The 24393-nt window shown below is 41.9% G+C and overlaps 1 protein-coding gene across 1 annotated transcript; it reads left to right on the top strand.

Moving 5' to 3' along the window:
• Positions 1 to 1304: 1304 nt before the first annotated feature.
• On the top strand, positions 1305 to 18850 carry LOC124461075. Its single transcript, XM_047012663.1, has 5 exons — positions 1305 to 2321; positions 2518 to 2672; positions 3962 to 4245; positions 18159 to 18506; positions 18597 to 18850. Exons 1-5 carry the CDS (start codon positions 1305 to 1307, stop codon positions 18848 to 18850), a joined length of 2058 nt encoding a protein of 685 aa, XP_046868619.1.
• The last annotated feature ends 5543 nt before the right edge of the window (positions 18851 to 24393 follow it).

Below are 24393 nucleotides of genomic sequence, written 5' to 3'. Positions count from 1 at the left end.
TCATTATATTCATAGCTATTGTCATGAAAGTTGGTATTTGTCAGTTTTGTATTCCTAATAATATTTGTGTCAAATTCTGAGCAAGATCAGGTGACTATATCCCAGACAAGCGGCAAAGTCACGAACTTTGAACTTTCTCAATATCTTCGTTATTTTCTAAGCTATTGTCATTCAAATTAATATTTGTTATAGGGTGCCAAATTTGATTAAGATTGGGTGACATTAGCTCCCAAAACAGCAGTCGGTGTTAAACAGTGAATCTTCTCGATGTCTTCGATATTTTCTAAGCAATTGTCACAAATAACAAATAATCCATTTTGCATTTAACTATTTGGTTATACCATTTAATCCAAAAGGAGTGATTCTTGAAGGGTAATTGAAAGTATACCTAGATGCGTTTGTTTCCCAAAATACTTATTGTGCACAGGTTGATTCGGTACCTATAAATCGGAAAAGGGGATTAGGAACTTCCACCCACCGGTCGTCCACTTTATATACCTGAAATTCGTACACAAACTATATTCAAGAATGTCGTTTACCAAATATTTGACCCTTTTTTGTAAATGGATTCATTGGATTCAGGTAACGACCCCATTAGACAATAATATGTGCGAATAATAGGTAAACATTTATGTATAAAAATGACCTGTTGCGTAAAAGTGCACGTGTTCTAATTTTAAATTCGGTACCTAAAGAGGTACCTACAATTAGGTAAGACGTTTTACCCAGTTTAAATACCTGAATTTTAGGAGACAATTATATATAATCCTTGAACATTTCATTTAACGGTTTAGTCAATTTAAAAAAATTGAGCGAGCAACATCGTATATCTGAAGTCCAAAATAAAACTTGAACTCTTTTAAAAGTGAATGTGTAAAGTGAAAAGTACTTTCAATATAAAGTGAACAACAAACAAGTAAACATAAACTATATAATATAAAGTGAATGAAAAGTACCTGTAATCTATAGTGTTTAATAACAAGTTAAAAGTGGGCTAAAACAGTAACTAAAGTGAATAAAGTGAATAAGTATTTTGTTGGAACACATCAGTAAAAGGTAAGCTAACAATCGAAAAGTGTGTTTTAATTCCGGTTACGACACGGAAATATTTCAATAGATTTCAAATTGCCGTATTAAAATTAACTTATTTATTGTTTTTTTTTTTTGTAAATCGTTGTAAAGCTTTTAAAATGCCACGCGCTGCTTCCTCATCCCAAGAAACTCGACGTCGGGCAGCACGGAACCGATTTCGTGTCTATTATCAGCTTAACACGGCTGAGATTAATAATCGCCATTCTCAATACATGGCTACTGTCCGACAGGCCAATGTAGAACAGCGCGAAATTGTACGGCAACTCGACGCTCAAAATCATTCTGAAAGGCGCCGCAGCCTACAAGTTAGACTTGCACAACGCCTTCGAAATACGACATCGCGCCAACAATCTCGTCTCGATGGGGACTATAGTGCTGCAGAACAAGAACAAAACACGGATGAACGTCGGCAAGCTCGCCTGGATCCGGAATACCGCGCTGCTGAACAAGGACGAAATACAGCTGGGCATCGACGAGCTCGCCTGGATCCGGGCTATGTTGCAGAAGAAAAAGAGCGAAACACAGCCGGACGTCGTCGAGCTCGCCTGGATCCGGGCTATGTTGCAGAGGAACAGGAGCGGAACACGGTCGGACATCGTCGAGCTCGCCTGGATCCGGGCTATGTTGCTGAAGAACAAGAGCGAAACACGGCCGGACGTCGTCGAGCTCGTATGGATCTGGGCTATTTTGCAGAGGAACAGGAGCGAAACACGGCCGGACGTCGTCGAGCTCGTCTGGATCCGGGCTATGTTGCAGAGGAACAGGAGCGAAACACGGTCGGACATCGTCGAGCTCGCCTGGATCCGGGTTATGCTACTGAAGAACAAGAGCGAAACACGGCCGGACGTCGTCGAGCTCGTATGGATCCGGGCTATGTTGCAGAGGAACAGGAGCGAAACACAGCCGGGCGTCTTCGAGCTCGTCTGGATCCGAGTTATGTTGAGGAAGAACAAGAGCGAAACACAGCCGGACGTCGTCGAGCTCGCCTGGATCCGAGCTATGTTGCTGAAGAACAAGATCGAAACACGGCCGGACGTCGTCGAGCTCGTCTGGATCCGAATACCGTTGCTGAGGAACAAGGCCGAAATACAGCGGGACGTCGTCGAGCTCGTCTGGATCCGGGCATCGTTGCTGAAGAACAAGAGCGAAACACGGCCGGACGTCGTCAAGCTCGCTTAGATCCAGGCTACAGCGCAGCTGAACGAGAGAGGAATGCTGAACAACACCGAGTAAGGAGGAATAACCCTGTTACAAGCGCCGAGGAACGAACTGCAAACACATCGCAAAGGAGAGAAACTCGCCAGCAACGGAGACTACGAGAACAACAAATTCGGGAAATGGCAGAGGAGCGGCTTATTACATACAGAGGAAATTCTCAAAATCGATTGGAAGCATCTATGAGGCAATCACAAAGGAATATTGCAGCAAGAGCAGAACAATCGCAAGAAGAACGGGAGGAAGCCAGAGAAAGAGAACTTCAGCAAAGAAGAGGATCTGCAATTACAATATACAAAAGGAAAATCAAGGAAGGACCATCGGAATGCTGCATATGCTGTGGAGGGACGTGGTTCCCAGACAAGGTACGTGGTTTGCACAAATTATCTATATCCATTAAGTATCCAAATTTAGATGTAGGCAACGCATTTTTTCTATCAGTTAAGTTCCCTTGTCCGTCCGAAAAATATTTCTTTTGCCTTACATGCCACAAAGCCGTTTCTTCCGGCAAAATTCCCACCATTTGTCTTGGTAATGGGTTTGAGTTTTCCGATATTCCTCAATGCCTCCAAGATCTAAAATGCGCTGAAGAGCGCTTTGTATCGCCGCGAATTCCTTTCATGCGAATAATGTCCCTAGGCTATGAGAGGCAATGTGGTATCAGAGGTGCTGTGGTAAATATTCCCATATCCGTCCCCGATATTGTTACGGCACTTCCACGCACATCTGGATAGTATGGGTTATCCAAGTCCATTTAAAACGCAAGCTCGAGTATAACCACAATTTTATGACAGAAACCATCCGTCCTGCCAAAATTTTCAATGCTGTACAGTTTTTGGTAAATACTGAGCTGTGGAGAAAACATGGCATTACCGTGTCTGAAGATTGGCTTCCTCAATTTATTGCATATTGCAGACGTAGCCGATAGGTCAGTTGTCGATCAACTTCTTGGTCAAAATAATTCCCTTTTAGATAATCCAAATGTAGATGAAGAAGAAAATTTAAATCCGGGTGGTCAAGAGACTTTGTTGGACAACAATGCACTAGAGCAGAACGCAATCACCAGTCGTATTGCATTGGCTCCCGGTGAAGGCCGCCGTCCAGTGGACTTAATATTGGACGAAGACGCAGAAGAACTGTCCTTTCCTACAATTTCATGTGGCCAGATTTTCAAAGCCAAAACTACATATGTCCGAAAAGCTCGTTCCCAAATCCGCTATTACGATCGTCGTTGTGCTATAGTCCCCAAAGTTCTTTATATGTACAAGCGATACGAGCTTGAGCGAATTAAGAACTCGATATCCATTTGTCTTAGAAAAAAATCTGGTCCAAATGTAACAGCAGCAAATATGCGTGATGATTCATATGTGGATAGTTTGGTTCAGCATGACGATGGATATCAAATTCTTAAAGGTTTGCGTTCAGCTCCAGCTCATTGGGAAGCTGAAAAAAAGAAAGTTCTTGCCATGATTAGACAATTTGGGTTGCCTACATTTTTTATAACATTATCTGCTTCTGAAACCAAATGGACTGAGCTTTTGGTTATACTTGTAAAACTTTTGGATAACAATATTATTAGTGAAGAGGAAGCGGCAAACCTTTCGAGTTCTGAAAAGGCTAGGTTAATTCGATCCGACCCAGTTACCTGTTCTAGATACTTTGATAATAGACTGCGAGAGTTGATGAAACTATTCAAATCTGATATATTTGGAGAATTTGAACGGTCGCACTATTATTGGAGAATGGAGTTCCAACACAGAGGGTCACCCCACTCCCATGGAGCTCCAAAGTTCAACAATGGCGATTCCACCAATATTGAACAGATGGTGAATTTTATCGATAGATTTATCACCACCAACGGAGATGATTCTGAACTACAAGAAGTGATACGGTACCAGCGCCACAGACACAGCGCATCATGTCTAAGGGAACTTCGGGGTCAAGAATTTTGTCGATTTAACATGCCTTACCCGCCAATGCATCAAACTGAAATATTGTTTCCATTAGAAGATGAAGAGGCGAATATTGATCAATATAAAAACCTTTTCAAAAAAATTAAAGAATACTTAAAGCTCAGCACAGAGGAAGAAGCTATTAGATTTAATAATTTTGATAATTTTTTGTCCGACCTTGATACTACATATGAGGGGTATAAGCTTGCTTTAAGATCGAGTTTGAAAAAGCCGCAAGTTTTTCTCCGCCGAAGATATACTGATAGGTTGCTAAATGCTTATAATAGAGATATTTTGGGGCTGCACCGTGCAAACATGGATATTCAATTTATTCTAGACGCCTATGCCTGTTGTAGTTACATAATAAACTACATAAACAAATCAAACAGGGGCGTCTCTCAATTGCTTCGTGAAGCCATGGCTGAGATAAGTCACGGAAATATCTCTGTTAAAAGAAAGCTGCAACATCTCGGTAACAAATTCATTAATGGCACAGAAATATCAGCACAGGAAGCTGCATATAATATTTTGGGGTTGCACATGTCTGAGGCAGACAGTGCAGAAATTTTTATTAATACATCCCACCCAGATAAAAGAGTTCGGATGGTTAAATCCAGAAGAATGCTGGAGGATGTTCCCGATGACTCGACTGATATCTATGTGTCCAGTTTGATTGACCGATATACTCAGAGACACGCCTCCTTGGATCAAATATCCTTGGCAGACTATGCAGCATTTTATGATTTCAAAAAATCAACAACACGGGCAGCAGAAAATGAAAATTACGAAGAAGTTCAAGAAGTCGGTGGCGAAGAAGAAGGAACTATAGCGCGTCCAAATTATGCTCAGATGGATGGAAATGGTTCTGTAAAGCTGCGGTTAAAACCAAAAATCATTAGATGGCGGCGCTTCAGCTTGAATACTTCACCAGCCGACTATTTTAGAGAGCACATAATGCTTTTCTTGCCTTGGCGATGTGAACAGACTGAACTTATTAGAAATGACAACGAACATACATTCCGGGTTCACAACACCCTAATAAAGGAAAACAAATTAAAATATGATGTGTTCGATGATCTGGACTTGGAAGCTGTTCTTGCGGAATTGCAAGAAAATACCGAAGAAGAAAATAATTCTGAAGAAGTATCAGCCAGCCAATTCCTAGATGATGAGTTCAGGGCTCTAGCTGTACCCAGTGTTGATAGAAATTTAAATCTGTTGTAGGACGAAAATGTTGAAATCGAAGCCGAAGAAGAAAACGGAATTCGTTTAATTAAGCTACTTCCTTTAGTATCAGATAGAAATCTTTGTTCCCTTGTACGCTCGCTTAACTTTAAGCAACGTCTGTACTATGCTCATATAATGCAGAATTTGTCTACCAAGAAAGTATTCTATGAGTATATAGGTGGAGGTGCTGGGGTTGGTAAAAGTAGATTGATATCTACAATTTACCAATCAGTAACTTGGCGAGCGACTAAATTACCTGGTTCCACCGACTCTGTAAAAGTTCTTCTATGCGCCCCTACTGGAAAAGCTGCTTTTGGTATTGGGGGCCAAACGCTTCATTCCCTATTCTCCTTACCTATCAACCAATCATCTGGGGCCTTAAGACAATTGGGACACGATGCATTAAATACGATGCATTGCAAACTGGTTGACCTTCAACTAATTATAATTGATGAAATTTCAATGGTCGGAGCTAAAATGCTATCATACTTAGATCAAAGGCTCCGCCAAGTATTTAGAAATCCTGATATGTTTTTTGGAGGAATATCTATAATAGTGTTTGGAGACTTAAAGCAGCTTCGCCAGTTGGAGACAGTTGGATCTTTTCTGAAAGGACTTCTAATCCATATAGTGTTCTAGCTGGAACAAACCTGTGGGATAGTTTCAAATTTTTCGAGCTTACAGAAATAATGCGGCAGCGCGGTGATCGTGATTTTGCTGTTGCATTAAATAATATGTCCGAAGCCAATATGACAGAAACGAACATTGAGCTCTTCAAACAAAGTGTTGTCACCTCAAGTGATGTTCCTTCCGATGCTATACATTTATTCTGCTCAAACGATGAAGTCAGTAATTATAATACTAGGAAACTTGCCCAAATAAATACGGAGGAATTTATTTCAACTGCAATTGATACTATTAAAGCGACAAATATGTCTACCACTAATAAGCAAAATACATTAAGGCACGCGCAAAGTATGAAGCAGTCGAAAACTCAAGGTCTTGCCTACTCCTTACATTTAAAAACACAGGCAAAGTACATGGTTACTGTAAATGTCGATACAAGTGACGGACTTGTAAATGGTGCGACTGGGCAATTGATGCAGATTGATCAAAGCAGTAGAAATGGCTCAGTAGCTATAACAGTTTTATGGATAAAGTTTACGGAAACATCGGTTGGTGCGATCGCAAGATCAAAAATTAGAAATATTCCTGACCCTGACTGGACTCCGATACAAAAAGTATCTCGGGTTTTCCAATGTGGACGATCAGAGCATGCCTCAATCGATCGGAAGCAATTTCCAGTTGTCCCTGCTGAGGCTATTACCATTCATAAAAGCCAAGGCGCCACATATAGCAAAGTCGCAGTGCATCTACAAAGAAACATTAGCCGAGCTTCGCTTTACGTTGGCTGTAGTAGGGCAACTAGCGCATCGGGCCTTTTCCTAATAGGTGACTTTAATGCTCCAACTAGATTTGGAGCTAGAAATGTTCAAACAGAGCTTGTAAAGCTTCGAGGAGAAAAGGCTTTGCATACGCATTATGAATGCTTTATAAACCGGTCAGCATCTGTCACAATGTACTACCACAATGTTGAATCTCTTCGGGCACACTTCGAAGACATACGCAACGACCAAATTATTTGCTCAGCAGACTTCTTATGCTTAGTCGAAACTTGGACTCTTCCAACTGAAGAGTATCTTCTTGAAGATTTCGGCATCATAAGAAGAATTGATGGGAATCGAACTGATGGTATTTCAAAGAATGGAATACTAGTTTTGGCAAAACTTAGTATTTTGCAAAATGTAGAATTTCTATTTGAGTCTCAAAACCTAACAAATCCGAGACGGAGTGTAAAAAAAAAAAAAGTCTGCGTTTGCAAAAAGTTGTGTAGGGCTCTCAGTCGCCTCAGAGACGCCTATTTACAATCATATTGCTATTAGATTGCTCTAATAGCAATAAATACTAAGTTGCAACAACAAAGTGCGTAATTTTTACAAAAGCCATGTCCACCAATTCGGGCCCAAGCTCTCTCGATCCCCACCAACAACAGCTACAAGAACTAATTGTACAACAACAACGTGAGCGTCGACTCTCGGTCCAACGCAACAACGCGTACTTTTCGGTGGTGTCGCCGACCCCACCGAATGCTAACGTAAGCAATAACACCGAAAGTGCCAGCCACTCAGCAATTAACAGCAACTTACCGTGGAGAGAGCAGTGTGCTTCTCCATCAATATCGATAACTGGGTCACCGATTGCACCAACCAGCACCGTCAGCTCGTTGACAGCAACCAGCACCGTCAGCTCGTTGACAGCAACTACTGCAACGTCTGCCGAAGTATTGACCTGCCTCAAGCCGTCAACGACAAGTCGCCCAGAGTCAGCCACAATCGTAAACCCAACGACTTCTGTCCAAACTGGAATGGACAGATATATTAAAATAACTAAGCGGAAGCTAAGCCCGCAAAAGAAAAAAAGTGGCAATACGCCGAAAATAACCAAACCAAATGAACGAGTAGCACCCCTTAGCGGGAATCGTTTTAAAATTCTTGCCGATCAGCAAGACGATCAAGCCGGCTCTGTAGATAAAGTTAAATCGGCTAGACCACCCCCTTTATACATCCGTGGAGCCAACTGCAGCGCCCTGATTTCGAAGCTAGTAGAAACAGTAGGGGCAAATAACTTTGTTGTAACCCCTCTCAATAGGGGTAACATTAAAGAAATTAAATGTCAAGCCCAAACTGAGGACAATTTCCGCATCATCGAAAAGTACCTCCGTAATGCTAACATCAACTTCTATACCTACCAACTAAAAAGCAGTAAAGGGCTCCAGATTGTGTTAAAGGGGATTGAGCCATCGGTCCCTACTCAAGAAATAGCAGACGCGTTGGTCGAAAAAGGGTTTGCGGTCAAGTCCGTTGTCAACATCATCAACAGGAACAAAGTCGCACAGCCGCTCTTTAAAATCGAGCTCCAACCAGATGCAAAGCGGTCGAAGCCAAATGAAGTGCACCCGATCTACAACCTACAGCTTCTATTGCACAGAAGAATCACCGTAGAGGAGCCCCATAAGAGACGCCAACCACCGCAGTGTAAAAACTGCCAACTAACAATTGCAATCTTAGGTCAGTGTGTGTTGGCTGTGGCGAACATCATGAAGATGGAATTTGCACCAAGGACAGAAACAATGTCGCACTAAGACTATGCACCAACTGTGGAGGGAACCACACGGCCAACTATAGAGGATGTCCTGTCTTTAAGGATCTTAAATCACACCTAAACGGGCGCAAACCCCCAGCTGGACAAAAAATCATCTTCAACGCCTCAAAAACTACACCGGATATCTTCTTCGCCAAGGCTGCTAGATCATCCAACATGACTGCTACAACCAGTCCTAGTGTATCCTTCACTAGTGTGCTCCGAACTGGACAGACGGAGCCCGCGAAAGAGACCCCGTCACTCCGCCATCTACAGAAACCGCAACCTAGCGCACCAGAGCTTGGCCAGCAAACTCCAAGTGGTCTAGAGGCCCTATTGATCTCACTCAATCAAACATGACCACTTTTATGACGTTCATGCAAAACTGTATGCACGAACTGATGCGGAATCAAAACCTGCTTATCCAGAAGCTTATCGAGAATAAATAATGGCTTCCCTACGTCTATGTCTTTGGAATGCTAACGGCATCTCCAAGCACAAAAATGAACTGCAACTATTCCTAGACTCAAGTGAAATCGACGTTTTGCTGATTTCGGAAACACATTTAACATCAAAAAATAATTTTCAAATACCAAAATATACCTTCTACGCAACAAACCATCCAGACGGAAAAGCTGATGGCGGGACCGGTATCCTAATCAAAAACCGTAGAAAACACTCGTTCCTCAACAGATTTGAAACACAGCACCTACAAGCAACTGCTATAACCGTCCAAACCAGCTGCGGCAACACTACATTGGTCGCCCTGTACTGCCCACCACGCTTCTCAATCTCTGAAAAGGAATTTACCGATTTCTTTAACACACTCGGAGATCGCTTCATTGCAGCAGGGGACTATAACGCCAAACATACGCACTGGGGATCTCGCCTGGTAAATCCTAAAGGAAAGCAGTTGTACAACACAATAGTCAACCCTCTCAATAAGATGGATTGCGTCTCACCGGGTAGGCCTACTTATTGGCCCACAGATCCACAGAAAGTGCCTGACTTGATTGATTTCGCAGTAACCAAGAGGATTCCACGTAATCGGATCACTGCGGAAACACTGCTAGATTTAACTTCCGATCACTCTCCAGTGCTATTCACATTATTAACAAGACCTCAAGTACTTGATCGCCCATATAGACTTACAAACAACAAAACAAATTGGCTTAAATTTAAAATGTACATGAGTGCCCACATTGACTGTTCGCCGAAACTGGATGCTGCAGAGGACATTGATATGTGCGTCTCTGCACTTGAGTCGATGATGGGAGCTGCAGCAAGAGTATCTACTCCACATGCCTCTTCTTACACCAAACCTGTTGACAGGCCTACGAACCGGCGGATAGAACAATTAGTAACGGAAAAACGACGTCTAAGAAGAGAATGGCAGATTACTCGATCACCAGCAGCAAAACTTCGCCTAAGGCAAGCTCATCGCAACCTCTCCAAGGCGTTAAGGCAAGAGGAAAGCTGGGCTCAAAGGAAATACATAGAAAAGCTCAGTCCAACCAGCACTAAACATCCTCTGTGGAAAGCCCACCCAACTTTAAGCGCTCCTACAGAGACAATTTCACCGATAAGGAGTCCAACCGGTGGATGGGACCGCAGTGACGAAGAGAGGGCATCCGTATTTGCCACACATCTTAAAATGGTTTTCCAGCCAAATCCAACATCAAACTCATCTGTACTTCCCCCTTCGAACACATTAACGGATAGTGAGTACTCGGAACTCCAATCGGACGAGATCACTGCAGTTATTAAAAACCACATTTATCCGAAAAAAGCCCCTGGCCATGACCTAATCACACCGAAAATGATCCTAGAACTCCCTATCATTGCAATACAATATATCTGCAAACTGTTCAACGCTATAATAAAAATTGGCTACTTCCCAAGAACATGGAAAAAGTCCACTATCATCATGATTCCTAAAGTGGGAAAGGACAAAACCCAGCCATCATCCTATAGGCCAATTAGTTTGCTGCCATGTCTTTCGAAGCTTTTTGAAAAGGTCCTGCAGATCCGCCTAAACTCATTTCTGGCATCGGAGAACACAATCCCTTCACACCAGTTTGGCTTCCGCGAAAAACATGGTACAATTGAACAAGTCAATCGCATAACATCCGAAATACGAACAGCATTCGAACTAAAAGAATACTGTGCGGCTGTCTTTCTCGACGTTGCCCAGGCTTTCAATAGAGTTTGGCTGGAGGGTCTGATGTTCAAAATCCGGCAAAAACTGCCACAGTACACACACAAACTCATGGAATCTTACCTTTACAATAGGAAATTCGCTGTAAGATGTAATGGCTCCGTCTCCGCTGATTTTGATATCAAAGCTGGTGTACCGCAAGGCAGTGTACTCGGCCCATTGCTCTACCTGCTGTACACTGCAGACCTACCAACGAGTTTAGGACTTACAACGTCCACTTTTGCCGATGACACGGCAATCCTTAGCAGATCCAAATGCCCAATACAAGCCTCTGCAAAACTAGAGGAACACCTTAAGGTGGTAGAGGAATGGCTAGCAACCTGGCGTATCCGGGTCAACGAGCAGAAATGCAAACATGTTACATTTACGCTTAACAGAAGAAACTGCCCAGCTCTAATGCTAAACAACGTACCAGTTCCTGAAGCCGTGGATGTCACTTACCTTGGCATCCACCTAGACAGAAGACTAACTTGGCGCAAGCACATCGAAGCAAAAAAGTCACAGCTTAAACTGAAAGCGAGTAGCCTACATTGGATCATCAATGCTCGGTCCCCTCTACGTCTGGATTATAAAGTCCTCCTATACAACTCCGTACTGAAACCCATATGGACTTACGGAGCCGTACTATGGGGAAATGCAAGTACTAGCAATGTCGATATTATACAAAGAGCGCAGTCGAAGATTTTAAGATCAATCACGGGGGCCCCGTGGTATATACGAAACGACAACATTCAAAATGATCTAAATATACCTAGCGTAAAATCTGAAATAGGTACTCAACAACTAAAGTATTCTGCGAAACTGGATGCACACCCAAATGTTCTTGCCAATTCCCTTACGCGAACTAATAATAGAACTCGTCTTAAAAGAAATGACAGACCAACCCAATAACAAGTGATTAGGGCCGCCTGCAATATCCCCAGGATTTATCTTAAGTACTAGTCTAAGAAAAATATCTCAAACTTGTTGTTAGGCTCTAATTTAAGAGTAGATTCAACAAATATATATTAAACGTTAAAAAAAAAAAAAAAAGGTTTATCATGAAGATGGAATTTGCACCAAGGACAGAAACAATGTCGCACTAAGACTATGCACCAACTGTGGAGGGAACCACACGGCCAACTATAGAGGATGTCCTGTCTTTAAGGATCTTAAATCACACCTAAACGGGCGCAAACCCCAGCTGGACAAAAAATCATCTTCAACGCCTCAAAAACTACACCGGATATCTTCTTCGCCAAGGCTGCTAGATCATCCAACATGACTGCTACAACCAGTCCTAGTGTATCCTTCACTAGTGTGCTCCGAACTGGACAGACGGAGCCCGCGAAAGAGACCCCGTCACTCCGCCATCTACAGAAACCGCAACCTAGCGCACCAGAGCTTGGCCAGCAAACTCCAAGTGGTCTAGAGGCCCTATTGATCTCACTCAATCAAAACATGACCACTTTTATGACGTTCATGCAAAACTGTATGCACGAACTGATGCGGAATCAAAACCTGCTTATCCAGAAGCTTATCGAGAATAAATAATGGCTTCCCTACGTCTATGTCTTTGGAATGCTAACGGCATCTCCAAGCACAAAAATGAACTGCAACTATTCCTAGACTCAAGTGAAATCGACGTTTTGCTGATTTCGGAAACACATTTAACATCAAAAAATAATTTTCAAATACCAAAATATACCTTCTACGCAACAAACCATCCAGACGGAAAAGCTGATGGCGGGACCGGTATCCTAATCAAAAACCGTAGAAAACACTCGTTCCTCAACAGATTTGAAACACAGCACCTACAAGCAACTGCTATAACCGTCCAAACCAGCTGCGGCAACACTACATTGGTCGCCCTGTACTGCCCACCACGCTTCTCAATCTCTGAAAAGGAATTTACCGATTTCTTTAACACACTCGGAGATCGCTTCATTGCAGCAGGGGACTATAACGCCAAACATACGCACTGGGGATCTCGCCTGGTAAATCCTAAAGGAAAGCAGTTGTACAACACAATAGTCAACCCTCTCAATAAGATGGATTGCGTCTCACCGGGTAGGCCTACTTATTGGCCCACAGATCCACAGAAAGTGCCTGACTTGATTGATTTCGCAGTAACCAAGAGGATTCCACGTAATCGGATCACTGCGGAAACACTGCTAGATTTAACTTCCGATCACTCTCCAGTGCTATTCACATTATTAACAAGACCTCAAGTACTTGATCGCCCATATAGACTTACAAACAACAAAACAAATTGGCTTAAATTTAAAATGTACATGAGTGCCCACATTGACTGTTCGCCGAAACTGGATGCTGCAGAGGACATTGATATGTGCGTCTCTGCACTTGAGTCGATGATGGGAGCTGCAGCAAGAGTATCTACTCCACATGCCTCTTCTTACACCAAACCTGTTGACAGGCCTACGAACCGGCGGATAGAACAATTAGTAACGGAAAAACGACGTCTAAGAAGAGAATGGCAGATTACTCGATCACCAGCAGCAAAACTTCGCCTAAGGCAAGCTCATCGCAACCTCTCCAAGGCGTTAAGGCAAGAGGAAAGCTGGGCTCAAAGGAAATACATAGAAAAGCTCAGTCCAACCAGCACTAAACATCCTCTGTGGAAAGCCCACCCAACTTTAAGCGCTCCTACAGAGACAATTTCACCGATAAGGAGTCCAACCGGTGGATGGGACCGCAGTGACGAAGAGAGGGCATCCGTATTTGCCACACATCTTAAAATGGTTTTCCAGCCAAATCCAACATCAAACTCATCTGTACTTCCCCCTTCGAACACATTAACGGATAGTGAGTACTCGGAACTCCAATCGGACGAGATCACTGCAGTTATTAAAAACCACATTTATCCGAAAAAAGCCCCTGGCCATGACCTAATCACACCGAAAATGATCCTAGAACTCCCTATCATTGCAATACAATATATCTGCAAACTGTTCAACGCTATAATAAAAATTGGCTACTTCCCAAGAACATGGAAAAAGTCCACTATCATCATGATTCCTAAAGTGGGAAAGGACAAAACCCAGCCATCATCCTATAGGCCAATTAGTTTGCTGCCATGTCTTTCGAAGCTTTTTGAAAAGGTCCTGCAGATCCGCCTAAACTCATTTCTGGCATCGGAGAACACAATCCCTTCACACCAGTTTGGCTTCCGCGAAAAACATGGTACAATTGAACAAGTCAATCGCATAACATCCGAAATACGAACAGCATTCGAACTAAAAGAATACTGTGCGGCTGTCTTTCTCGACGTTGCCCAGGCTTTCAATAGAGTTTGGCTGGAGGGTCTGATGTTCAAAATCCGGCAAAAACTGCCACAGTACACACACAAACTCATGGAATCTTACCTTTACAATAGGAAATTCGCTGTAAGATGTAATGGCTCCGTCTCCGCTGATTTTGATATCAAAGCTGGTGTACCGCAAGGCAGTGTACTCGGCCCATTGCTCTACCTGCTGTACACTGCAGACCTACCAACGAGTTTAGGACTTACAACGTCCACTTTTGCCGATGACACGGCAATCCTTAGCAGATCCAAATGCCCAATACAAGCCTCTGCAAAACTAGAGGAACACCTTAAGGTGGTAGAGGAATGGCTAGCAACCTGGCGTATCCGGGTCAACGAGCAGAAATGCAAACATGTTACATTTACGCTTAACAGAAGAAACTGCCCAGCTCTAATGCTAAACAACGTACCAGTTCCTGAAGCCGTGGATGTCACTTACCTTGGCATCCACCTAGACAGAAGACTAACTTGGCGCAAGCACATCGAAGCAAAAAAGTCACAGCTTAAACTGAAAGCGAGTAGCCTACATTGGATCATCAATGCTCGGTCCCCTCTACGTCTGGATTATAAAGTCCTCCTATACAACTCCGTACTGAAACCCATATGGACTTACGGAGCCGTACTATGGGGAAATGCAAGTACTAGCAATGTCGATATTATACAAAGAGCGCAGTCGAAGATTTTAAGATCAATCACGGGGGCCCCGTGGTATATACGAAACGACAACATTCAAAATGATCTAAATATACCTAGCGTAAAATCTGAAATAGGTACTCAACAACTAAAGTATTCTGCGAAACTGGATGCACACCCAAATGTTCTTGCCAATTCCCTTACGCGAACTAATAATAGAACTCGTCTTAAAAGAAATGACAGACCAACCCAATAACAAGTGATTAGGGCCGCCTGCAATATCCCCAGGATTTATCTTAAGTACTAGTCTAAGAAAAATATCTCAAACTTGTTGTTAGGCTCTAATTTAAGAGTAGATTCAACAAATATATATTAAACGTTAAAAAAAAAAAAAAAGGTTTATCAGTCGATTGCCTTCACGTACTATAATACGTCGTTTCTAATTGTTTATAGGAATTCACAATTCCCTATAACAAGATTTCGTAATGAAATTATGAAAGATGTAGATAAAGTTCGAGCTCTTCGAGCAACTTATAATGTGGTAGTAGTAGGGATTTCAATATTTGCCAAACAATCGCCATTATGCCAAAAAAAATTAAAAAAAAAAAATCCTACGTGGGCGGATAGCCATAGCCTTCTTGAATAACAAGATTTTTTTTTGGATTTTTCGGGTGATGTTTAGCCGAGAAATTTGACACCCCACCTGCAAGGATTTACAAATCATGGTGGCACTTGCCGGCCCATATCTCTGCCATTTTGTTTTAAAAAAAATTTTTTAAAACTAAATTGTATACTGGCCGCACAGCAATAATTCATTTTTTCACCTGTTTTTTGGACCTCAGGGGTGGCGTAACCCCTTAAATAAATGTATTTATTCCTTTATTTATTTTAGCAGATTTAGTTCCCCAACCACCACAATCAACTCCAAACTTGACACCACAAGAAAAAAATGTATGTAACTAAATTGTCCAATTAAAAAACTTCAAATTCTTTAAATTGTTTTTTCAGATTTCTTCAACGGCTCGCAGTGCTTAAGGTAAATGTTTCTTAATCTTAAAATAAATTTGTTGTACACAAAATAATCCAATATAAATATGTTTTGTAGAAAAGAATTTTGACGTATTTGGTCCAATAGTCGATAAAATGGATTTACTCGCAACCTTAAGGCGGATAGGATTATATGTGGTTTTCCACGTAATCGACAATTGGTATTTCATGTTCAATTTGGCGAAATCGAGGAAGTTGTGACCCAACCTGATATGAAAAAATATGCACCACAGCTTCTAATTGATTTTTATATTGGAAATTTAGATGATGGTCCACTTGACAATTGCAAAAGTAAGTGAAACTTTTTCCTTTGTATATCATTTGGTTTAACTGCATATATGTATATATAATTTAAGTTTATTTGATGGAAACTAATGCCTATTAAAGGCAACGACAACTTAAAGACGCTGCTGCTGCCAAAGAGATTATCGAATTTTGAAGCACCTTTTGGCAGACAGCATTAGGACTCATATTCAGACACGTTGACAATCACGACTTAGACGTCGGCAACACGCCCACACGTTCAATACGAATAAATCAGGCAAAGCATCTAAATCTAAATTGTATCGCATTGTGGCACACACACAGAGCAATCCCTCCGCCCCTTTCCACAACTACAATATGTATTTGATATTGAGAAGCTTACAACGGTTTTGTATTTCCTCCAGTAGAGCACATCCATCGAATAAAGGAATCAAGTTGAAGTAGGTGATGAGAGAGACAGTATACCTTCCAATTGGCTACCATGTTGATATCGTATCAATTTCGTGGCAGTAGTAAACAACCTGCCACAATTTCCCTCTATTGAAAATGGCAACGGATTGCGATTCTGTCTGCCACAACTGATAAATAAAAAGAGAAATATGCTGACAGCTCTTATTTACAGAGTGTTGAATGAATCTAAGTAAAACCCCTCACAATTTTGTTTAAATCACTTAAAAAAGCTTTTTCAAAAATTTCATTATTTTAGGGACTAAAGAAAGAAGCTGAGTTAAATTACTTCCATACATTCACTTTTATTGTAAATTATATAGATATGACTTAAATTCGATATATATAACCAACTTTTGTGATTACTCCATACAATTTCTGTTTTGTTGTGAAAAGTGATTCCTTTTGTTAAATTTTCTGATGCTTTTTGCAAGTAGTCTTATCTCTACTTATGAAATTATTAACCTTATCGATTATTTATATTCAGCTCATTTTATACTGAAAACTTTGCTGATTACAGGGAAAATGCACAAAAATTATGAATCAATTTTCCTCTCAACTTTTCCACTTTGCGCTAAAGCGAACTTGCATAAGTAGGCACTAAAGCGCAAAATGGCAAATAAGAGAGGATTTTTGTTTTTGTTGTTTTTTAGTTTTTAAGTACAGAGAAAATATAGTCAATTTATCTAAAGGAAAGTTTACATAATTCATGCAAAATGGATGAAAGTGAACAAATATATATATTGCTTACCAAAAGAACTTTTCAAATTGATATATTAATACATTTTGTTGTAAATTTTTAAAGGCAAACACCCTTTTACTTTATTTTTAAATTTCATATTTTTCTAGTGTATCACAATATCAAAGATTTTAAATGTCACTCAGATTTTTCAATGTAGTACCTGCGTTCAGGGTAGTTAGTCAATTCGTTTTTAGTATTCAATAGGATTCAGTTCGTGTAGGTTTCACTAGTTGTACAAAAAAACACAGATTCAAAAAAGGCATACATTTTTTTTTTTTTCTCTTAAGTTTTCTAGAATATACTGGCGCCAGTCTGGTATGCTCTGTCTCTGTCAGTCTTTATAACCCTATATGACCTACGTAGTTGAATAACATTGAAGTAAAAATAAAGTAAGTTCTTATGAGATATTAAACACAGTGGTTTATTGTTCATCATAATTTGGTCCTTCGAGCCGGACCGTTGGGCATTGTTTGTTTGTTACTCATTGCTTAATAATTTGTTGCAATGTGGTTGCAATAAATTGTTAACCTCAAAGTTAGTAGTCGATAGTTCTGGCCTACTATCGAATAGACAATCGCGTGCTTATTGGAAAAAGCGTGGATAAACGGTGGCGCCACTCGCCTATCGGTATCTGTTATCGATATAATCGACGAGATCGTGAGGGAACACATCTGTGGGAAAAACACGCGTCTTGAAATTTTTGGTCCACACAAGCAGTGGAAATTTCTTGGCATTTCATCATGGAGGAAATGAAAATATTCATAAAGGCCTGAGGAAGATTGAAGACAACCATTACCCGCATATATGGATATGCAGAGAATCCTGCACAGGATGCCGACGTCTTCACAATTGACACCAAATTGGAAACTTTGTCCAATGCGTGGAACGAGTTCGTGAAGTCTGGCGACGAATTGGCCAAATCCGACAAACTAGAGGGTTATGTGGACCCTACCGAAGACTTCGAGATATACGAGGAGAAATATGAAAGAGCAAATGCCCGCCTTAAGGCTTTACGAGCTACCTTGGCTACGTCTGGCAAGTTGGAAGAAATCGTCGCGGCTGGCAACGATGGTTCGGTCTTCCAAAGAATTCTGCAACAATTGCAAAATCAACAGCAACAACTACAACTCCAGGTACAGCGTCAAATGGAACTCCAGATGCAGAGTCAAATGGAACACCAGCAACGGCAAATGGAGCAGCAGCAACTATTGGTTGAGAGATTGCTCTCGCCACAGCAAACTTCGTCTTCGTCAGGCTCACAGTCGGTTGCAACACCGGCACCAAGAGATTGTGAGTTACCGGAAATCAACATCAAGCCCTTCGGTGGAGATTACAAGGAATGGCATGCCTTTAAAGACCTGTTTGAGAGTACCATTGACGGAAAGACAACTTTGACGAATATCCAAAAGTTTCATCACATGAAGTCATGCGTCATAGGAGAAGCAGCGATACTCATCCAGCATTTGCCCGTAGTGGTGCAAATTACGACACTGCATGGAAATCATTGAGTGATCGATATGAAAAGCTCCGTTACTTGGTGTATTTACTGATGGACACATTCACCGCATTGCCAAAAGCTGTTGGGCAAAACTCATCATTGCTACGCGCTCTGACTTGCGGAGCCAGTGATGTTATTCGGGCTTTAGACGCTTCTGGACAAACGGGCCGTGACTGTTGGCTCATATACTTGCTCATCAACAAGGTTGATGAGGCTACCCGACGTGAATGGATCGACAAAAGCCAGGATATCGAAAATCCTACCATTGAAGAGTTGCTCAAGTTTTTGGACTCACGATGCGATCGCCTTGAGCTCAGTCAAGTTGTCGATCATGTAGTGAGCAAACCGAGGGATGAAAAAGGAAAAAGGCAAGCACGCACCATGCTTGCCATTACAGGTAATTGTATGAAATGTCATAGTACTGAGCACATACTGTCGGCTTGTCCTCAATTCCAGAGCTTGACTATCAAGCAACGTTACATCTTTGCGAAGGAGAAACATATGTGTTTTAATTGTTTGAGAACTGGACATGGAGTAAGCGCTTGTGGCTCGAAGTCTTCTTGCAAGTATTGCAAGCGCCGCCATCATTCTATGCTGCATTCTGAAGGCCATTCTACACAGCATAATAGCGCAGAGCAGCACCAAGGCAACTCAGGCCAGGCTTCTGAGGAGTCACCAGCGGCATCAGCGATAGCAATAATGAATGTTGCCAGACCTAGCCTAAGCCAAATGGCCAACGAAGAAGCACTCTACCTACTGCATTGGTACATGTCCGAAATTCTCAAGGAGCCTTGCTGACGTGCCGTATTTTATTGGATAGCGCCTCAGGCTTGTCATTCATTTCGGAACGGTGCGTACAGACGTTGGGGCTTGCACGTTCGCCATTTCGAGTTGCCACATCGGGCATCTCAGACGTCAAGGCAGGAATAACCAGAGGTTTCTGCTCTCTCCAGATGATGTCTCGTGTGTCGAGTCATTCCATCGATATTAAAGCTCACATTTTAGGAAAGATCACCTCATCATTGGCTCGTGAAAACATTGATGGTTCATCACTATCGGTATTTAATGGATACCAAATGGCAGACCCTGACTTCAGAACTAACGCTTCAATCGATATTTTGCTGGGCAATGATTGCATTTGGTTAGTTCTCACCGGAGAGAAGTTATGCGATGGTCAAGGGCACCCTATTGCAGTTAACACCATATTTGGATGGGTAATCACATCGGTGTACACTTCAAGATTGCAAACATCATCTACGTCATTGCTGACTACGGTTAATATAGATGGACTACTGCAAAGATTTTGGGAACTAGAGGAAGTTCCATCACATACAACTGAAAACGAAGAGGATGAAAAGGTCGAAACGAACTTCCGGCGTACCCACAACCGCAACTCATATGGAAGACACATAGTCGATTTGCCCTTCAAGGAACAAAATCCACAATTTGCGGATACGTTTCAAGGAGCGAGATCGCGCTTTCTCGCAGTCGAGCGTCGTCTAATGAAGGATGCCAGCTTGAAGTTAAAATATACTCAGTTTATGAGAGAGTGTATCCAGCTGGGTCACATAAAGGATGTAGCTGCAGACGAAGCCACAAACGTATATAAAAAGTCATTCTATTTGCCACACCATCCAGTCATAGGTGCCAAACTGCGGGTGGTGTTCGATGGATCATTTCAAGATCGGGATGGACGATCTCTAACGAAGCACTTCACATTGGCCCATGTATACAACGCAACCTCTTCAACGTTTTTCTGGGTTTTCGAATGCACAGATTCGTATTTTCTGCGGACATCGTCAAAATGTTCAGACAAATTTTAGTGGCCCCTGAACATCAGAATTTTCAACGAATCCTTTGGAGAGAAGACCCAGAGGAACCATTGAAGCATTACAAGTTGACCACAGTCACCTAATGGCACAGCATGTGCGCCGTTTCTGGCAGTTAGAGTGCTGGAACAACTGGCAACTGATCACGAATACGAGTTTCCAAGGGCGGCTAGGATACTTTTGGATGATTTCTACGTCGATGACGTACTGACAGGAGCCATGAACGAACAAGAACTGCTCGACATTAAGGAAGAGCTGATATTCCTTATGTCACGGGCACAATTGGAGCTAAGCAAATGGGTCTCGAATAGTAAACGAATTGCCAGCAACGAGGGAAATGAAATCGATTTCTCAAAGATGCCAGCAAAGGTGCTTGGGCTGCATTGGCGTCCTGGAGAAGACGTCCTAGCATATAAGGTTTCACTATCGGAACATATGACTTGTACGAAGCGACAAGTGCTGTCTGACACGGCACGCATCTTTGACCCACTCGGCATTCTGGCGCCAGTGGTGATCAAGTTTAAAATGCTGCTCCAAGAGTTCAAAACCAAAATCTTGACAACCATTTCCAAGGATATTGAGTAGAGCTGGGAATCCATCGATGGTTGCTCCACTCGATATTTTTTCCATCGATGGAAAAAACCATCGATACTATCGATGGTACCATCGAATATTTAAACGAGTTATTCAACATATATATTTTGGTGTCGTTTTTCAATATTACACAGTTTCAAATATTCATATGTCTATAATCATCTATACGAATTATCTAGCGTATAATTTAACTATAAGTTAGCCCTTTATAAATTAATTCAACCAAAAATATATTAAAAAGACTTAAGCTTGTAATTTCTGAAATATTCTTAAATAAAAAAACAAAATGTATAGTTTCAAGATAAAAACAAAAGAGTGACGTCCTAAGTCCAAAAAACGAAAACTAAAAACTCTTTAAGCACAACAAAACAATGGGCGATTTCCAAACTTACTGCTAATAAGAGGTTCTTATTTAAAAAAAAAAAAAAAAAAAAAAAAAAACCTTACAAAAACTTGTCCAATTTACAAGAGGAACTGCCAGGGTTAAATAGGTACTTTGATAGAATTAAAGTACGTAGACCTGTATGTAAAGAAAGGCAGAAAAAACAATACATTGCAATTTACTTACACCCATGTTGGACCCAAAAAGAAATTCGATATATCGACATCGAAAAATTTCCATCGATTTATCGCACTCCATCGGTTCCATCGATAATATCGATGGTGCCATCGATGGTTTTCCCAGCTCTAATATTGAGGATTCCCCATTTGAGGTACTACTCGGAAGGACATCATCTTGGATTATACTGGTTCGAGTGGTCGCATATGTATTCCGCTTCGTTCATCGAACCAAATCAAGCAAGTCTAAATATTCAGGACCTCTAAAGTTCGATGAAATTACCAGAGCAAGGAAGTTTTGCCTACGACAGGCACAAAATCAATTCAATGAAGATAGACAGCTGCTTTTGAGGAAGCAATCTTTGGAGCGACGATCAATTTTAAGCAAACTATCTCCCTTCGTTGACGAAGATGGAATTATACGTGTGGGTGGACGTTTGGAAAGGTCGCAATTGCCTGCAGATGCCAAGCATCCAGTAGTTTTGCCGAAACAACATCGCCTTGTGGAATTGCTGCTGAAATATGAGCATAAGGTCAATCTTCATCCAGGAGTTTCAGCAATGTTTGTAATAATTCGCCAGAAATATTGGATCATTGGCGCACGAAATCTTATTCACTTATAAACTGTTTTAGACAGCGCCATCACACAGCACATCAGTTTATGGCCAATTTACCGGCTGTTCGAGTGCGACAAGCCTTTCCATTTGAGCATACTGGATGCGATTATGCTTGTTGAAGGTTCACAAGGGACGAAACCCCAGGAAGGAAAAGGGCTACATTTGCCTGTTTGTATGTATGGTTATTTCAGCTCTTCATCTGGAGCTGGCCACTGATCTCAGCACCGACACATTCTTGGCGGCATTAAAACGTTTTATGGCTCGTCGTGGGAAATGCTCCCAAATGTATAGCGATAACGGGCGTAACTTTGTTGGTGCAAAACGTGCACTAGACGAAATGGTACAGCTTCTCGCTTCACGCGAGCACAATGACGTCGTTTCGAAAGTGCTTGCGGATCAAGGTATCAAATGGAATTTTATTCATCCATATTCACCACACTGGGGTGGTAAGTGGGAGTCAGCTGTACACTCGGTTAAGCTGCATTTGCGACGTGTAATAGGAACCAACGTCCTCACCTTTGAGCAGATGCACACACTGCTCTCGCAAATAGAATCTGTCGTTAATTCGCGACCATTGTGCACAGCATCGGATACTGAAATTGCCTACTTGTCACCGGCGCATTTCTTAATTGGCAGAACATATACAGCAGTTCCTGAAGACAGCTATTTGCAGATTCCGACCAATCGAGTGAGCTACTGGCAGCATGTTCAAGCAATGCTTCAAGGATTTTGGAAACGTTGGCATCAAGAATACTTGACATCGCCAAAGCGATGACGCTTGACGCTCGAGGTCAAGTCGTTTCGGGTTAGCCGAAATGAACACAAATGTGGTTCAGCCATCGATGGATATTGGTGAACAGCGACAACAACAATATCATCGACAACAGACTGGCATATCCATGAGCTTCAGTATGTTATTGGCCCGGAGTTTGACAAAGGAACCGACAAGTATGAGTCCAAATATATTACCGTCCATTGATGGTGTCCCGTTCATTATGCTCGGGCAAGAGCGATTCGAACTGAAACCAGAGACGATCTTTGTGCTCGGCATGCGTCTGAGTGTGACGAAAAATGATATTCTCATGTTCTTTAGTTCCGTGGGAATGATCGCTGTGGACCATGCGAGTAAACCAAGGATTTTTGTGTACAAAAATAAGCAAAATGGACGATCAAAGGGTGAGTCGACCATTACATATATAAGTCCGTTCATGGCGGAAATGGCCATTAGATGCCTGAATGGCAGCAAATTTAAGGGAGAAACTACGCAAGGGTCGTGGCATCCGCTTTAGATATCCTCGAGAGTTCGCTCCATCGAACAATCGGAACACCAACAGGATCGGCAGCAGCTGAATCGTCAACGTCGACCCCGTAAATGAAGACCGGCTCGTGACAATTGGTACAGCAATTTTGTTTGGCGCTCCAATTGCAATCGTTGCAAGGCCAGCAAATCGGAGTATGCAGCCGAACCCCTTTTCAGTGGTTCACCATCTTTCATGAGGGTGGCTCGCCGTTGGGGCATTCATAAGACCGACTGGGAATGCTGCTACTGTTTCAATAAGAATTTCTGGTATCGTCAGAGATGTAATCGTTGTCGTGCTCCCAAGGCTGTTGATACGCCAAAACCCGTCACCCCACCCCGATCGGACAAATGGGAATTGAAGCTTGGCAGTGATTAGGGAGGGTCCAATACACTGAGGGTATTCAAAATTTACAAGTGTTATTTGCAAGTCATAGTTATCAAGTATCAATGCAGAGTGGCAACGGTTTGGCGTTCTCACAGGCAAGCCAAATCCGTATGCATCATGAATGAAAAGAATATCCAAATTCTTTGTGAAGTGAATCCATTTACAATAAATGATTTCATATATTCACACATTAATAACTTTCCAACAGAATAAATGTATAAAGAGAGAGTATTACCTCTCAAGTCAAGTAACTTGTACCTTGTGTAATTA

This window comes from Drosophila willistoni, unplaced genomic scaffold (assembly GCF_018902025.1).
Source record: "Drosophila willistoni isolate 14030-0811.24 unplaced genomic scaffold, UCI_dwil_1.1 Seg193, whole genome shotgun sequence".
Lineage (NCBI taxonomy): Eukaryota > Metazoa > Arthropoda > Insecta > Diptera > Drosophilidae > Drosophila > Drosophila willistoni.
This window is presented reverse-complemented; position numbering and strand designations above follow the sequence as displayed.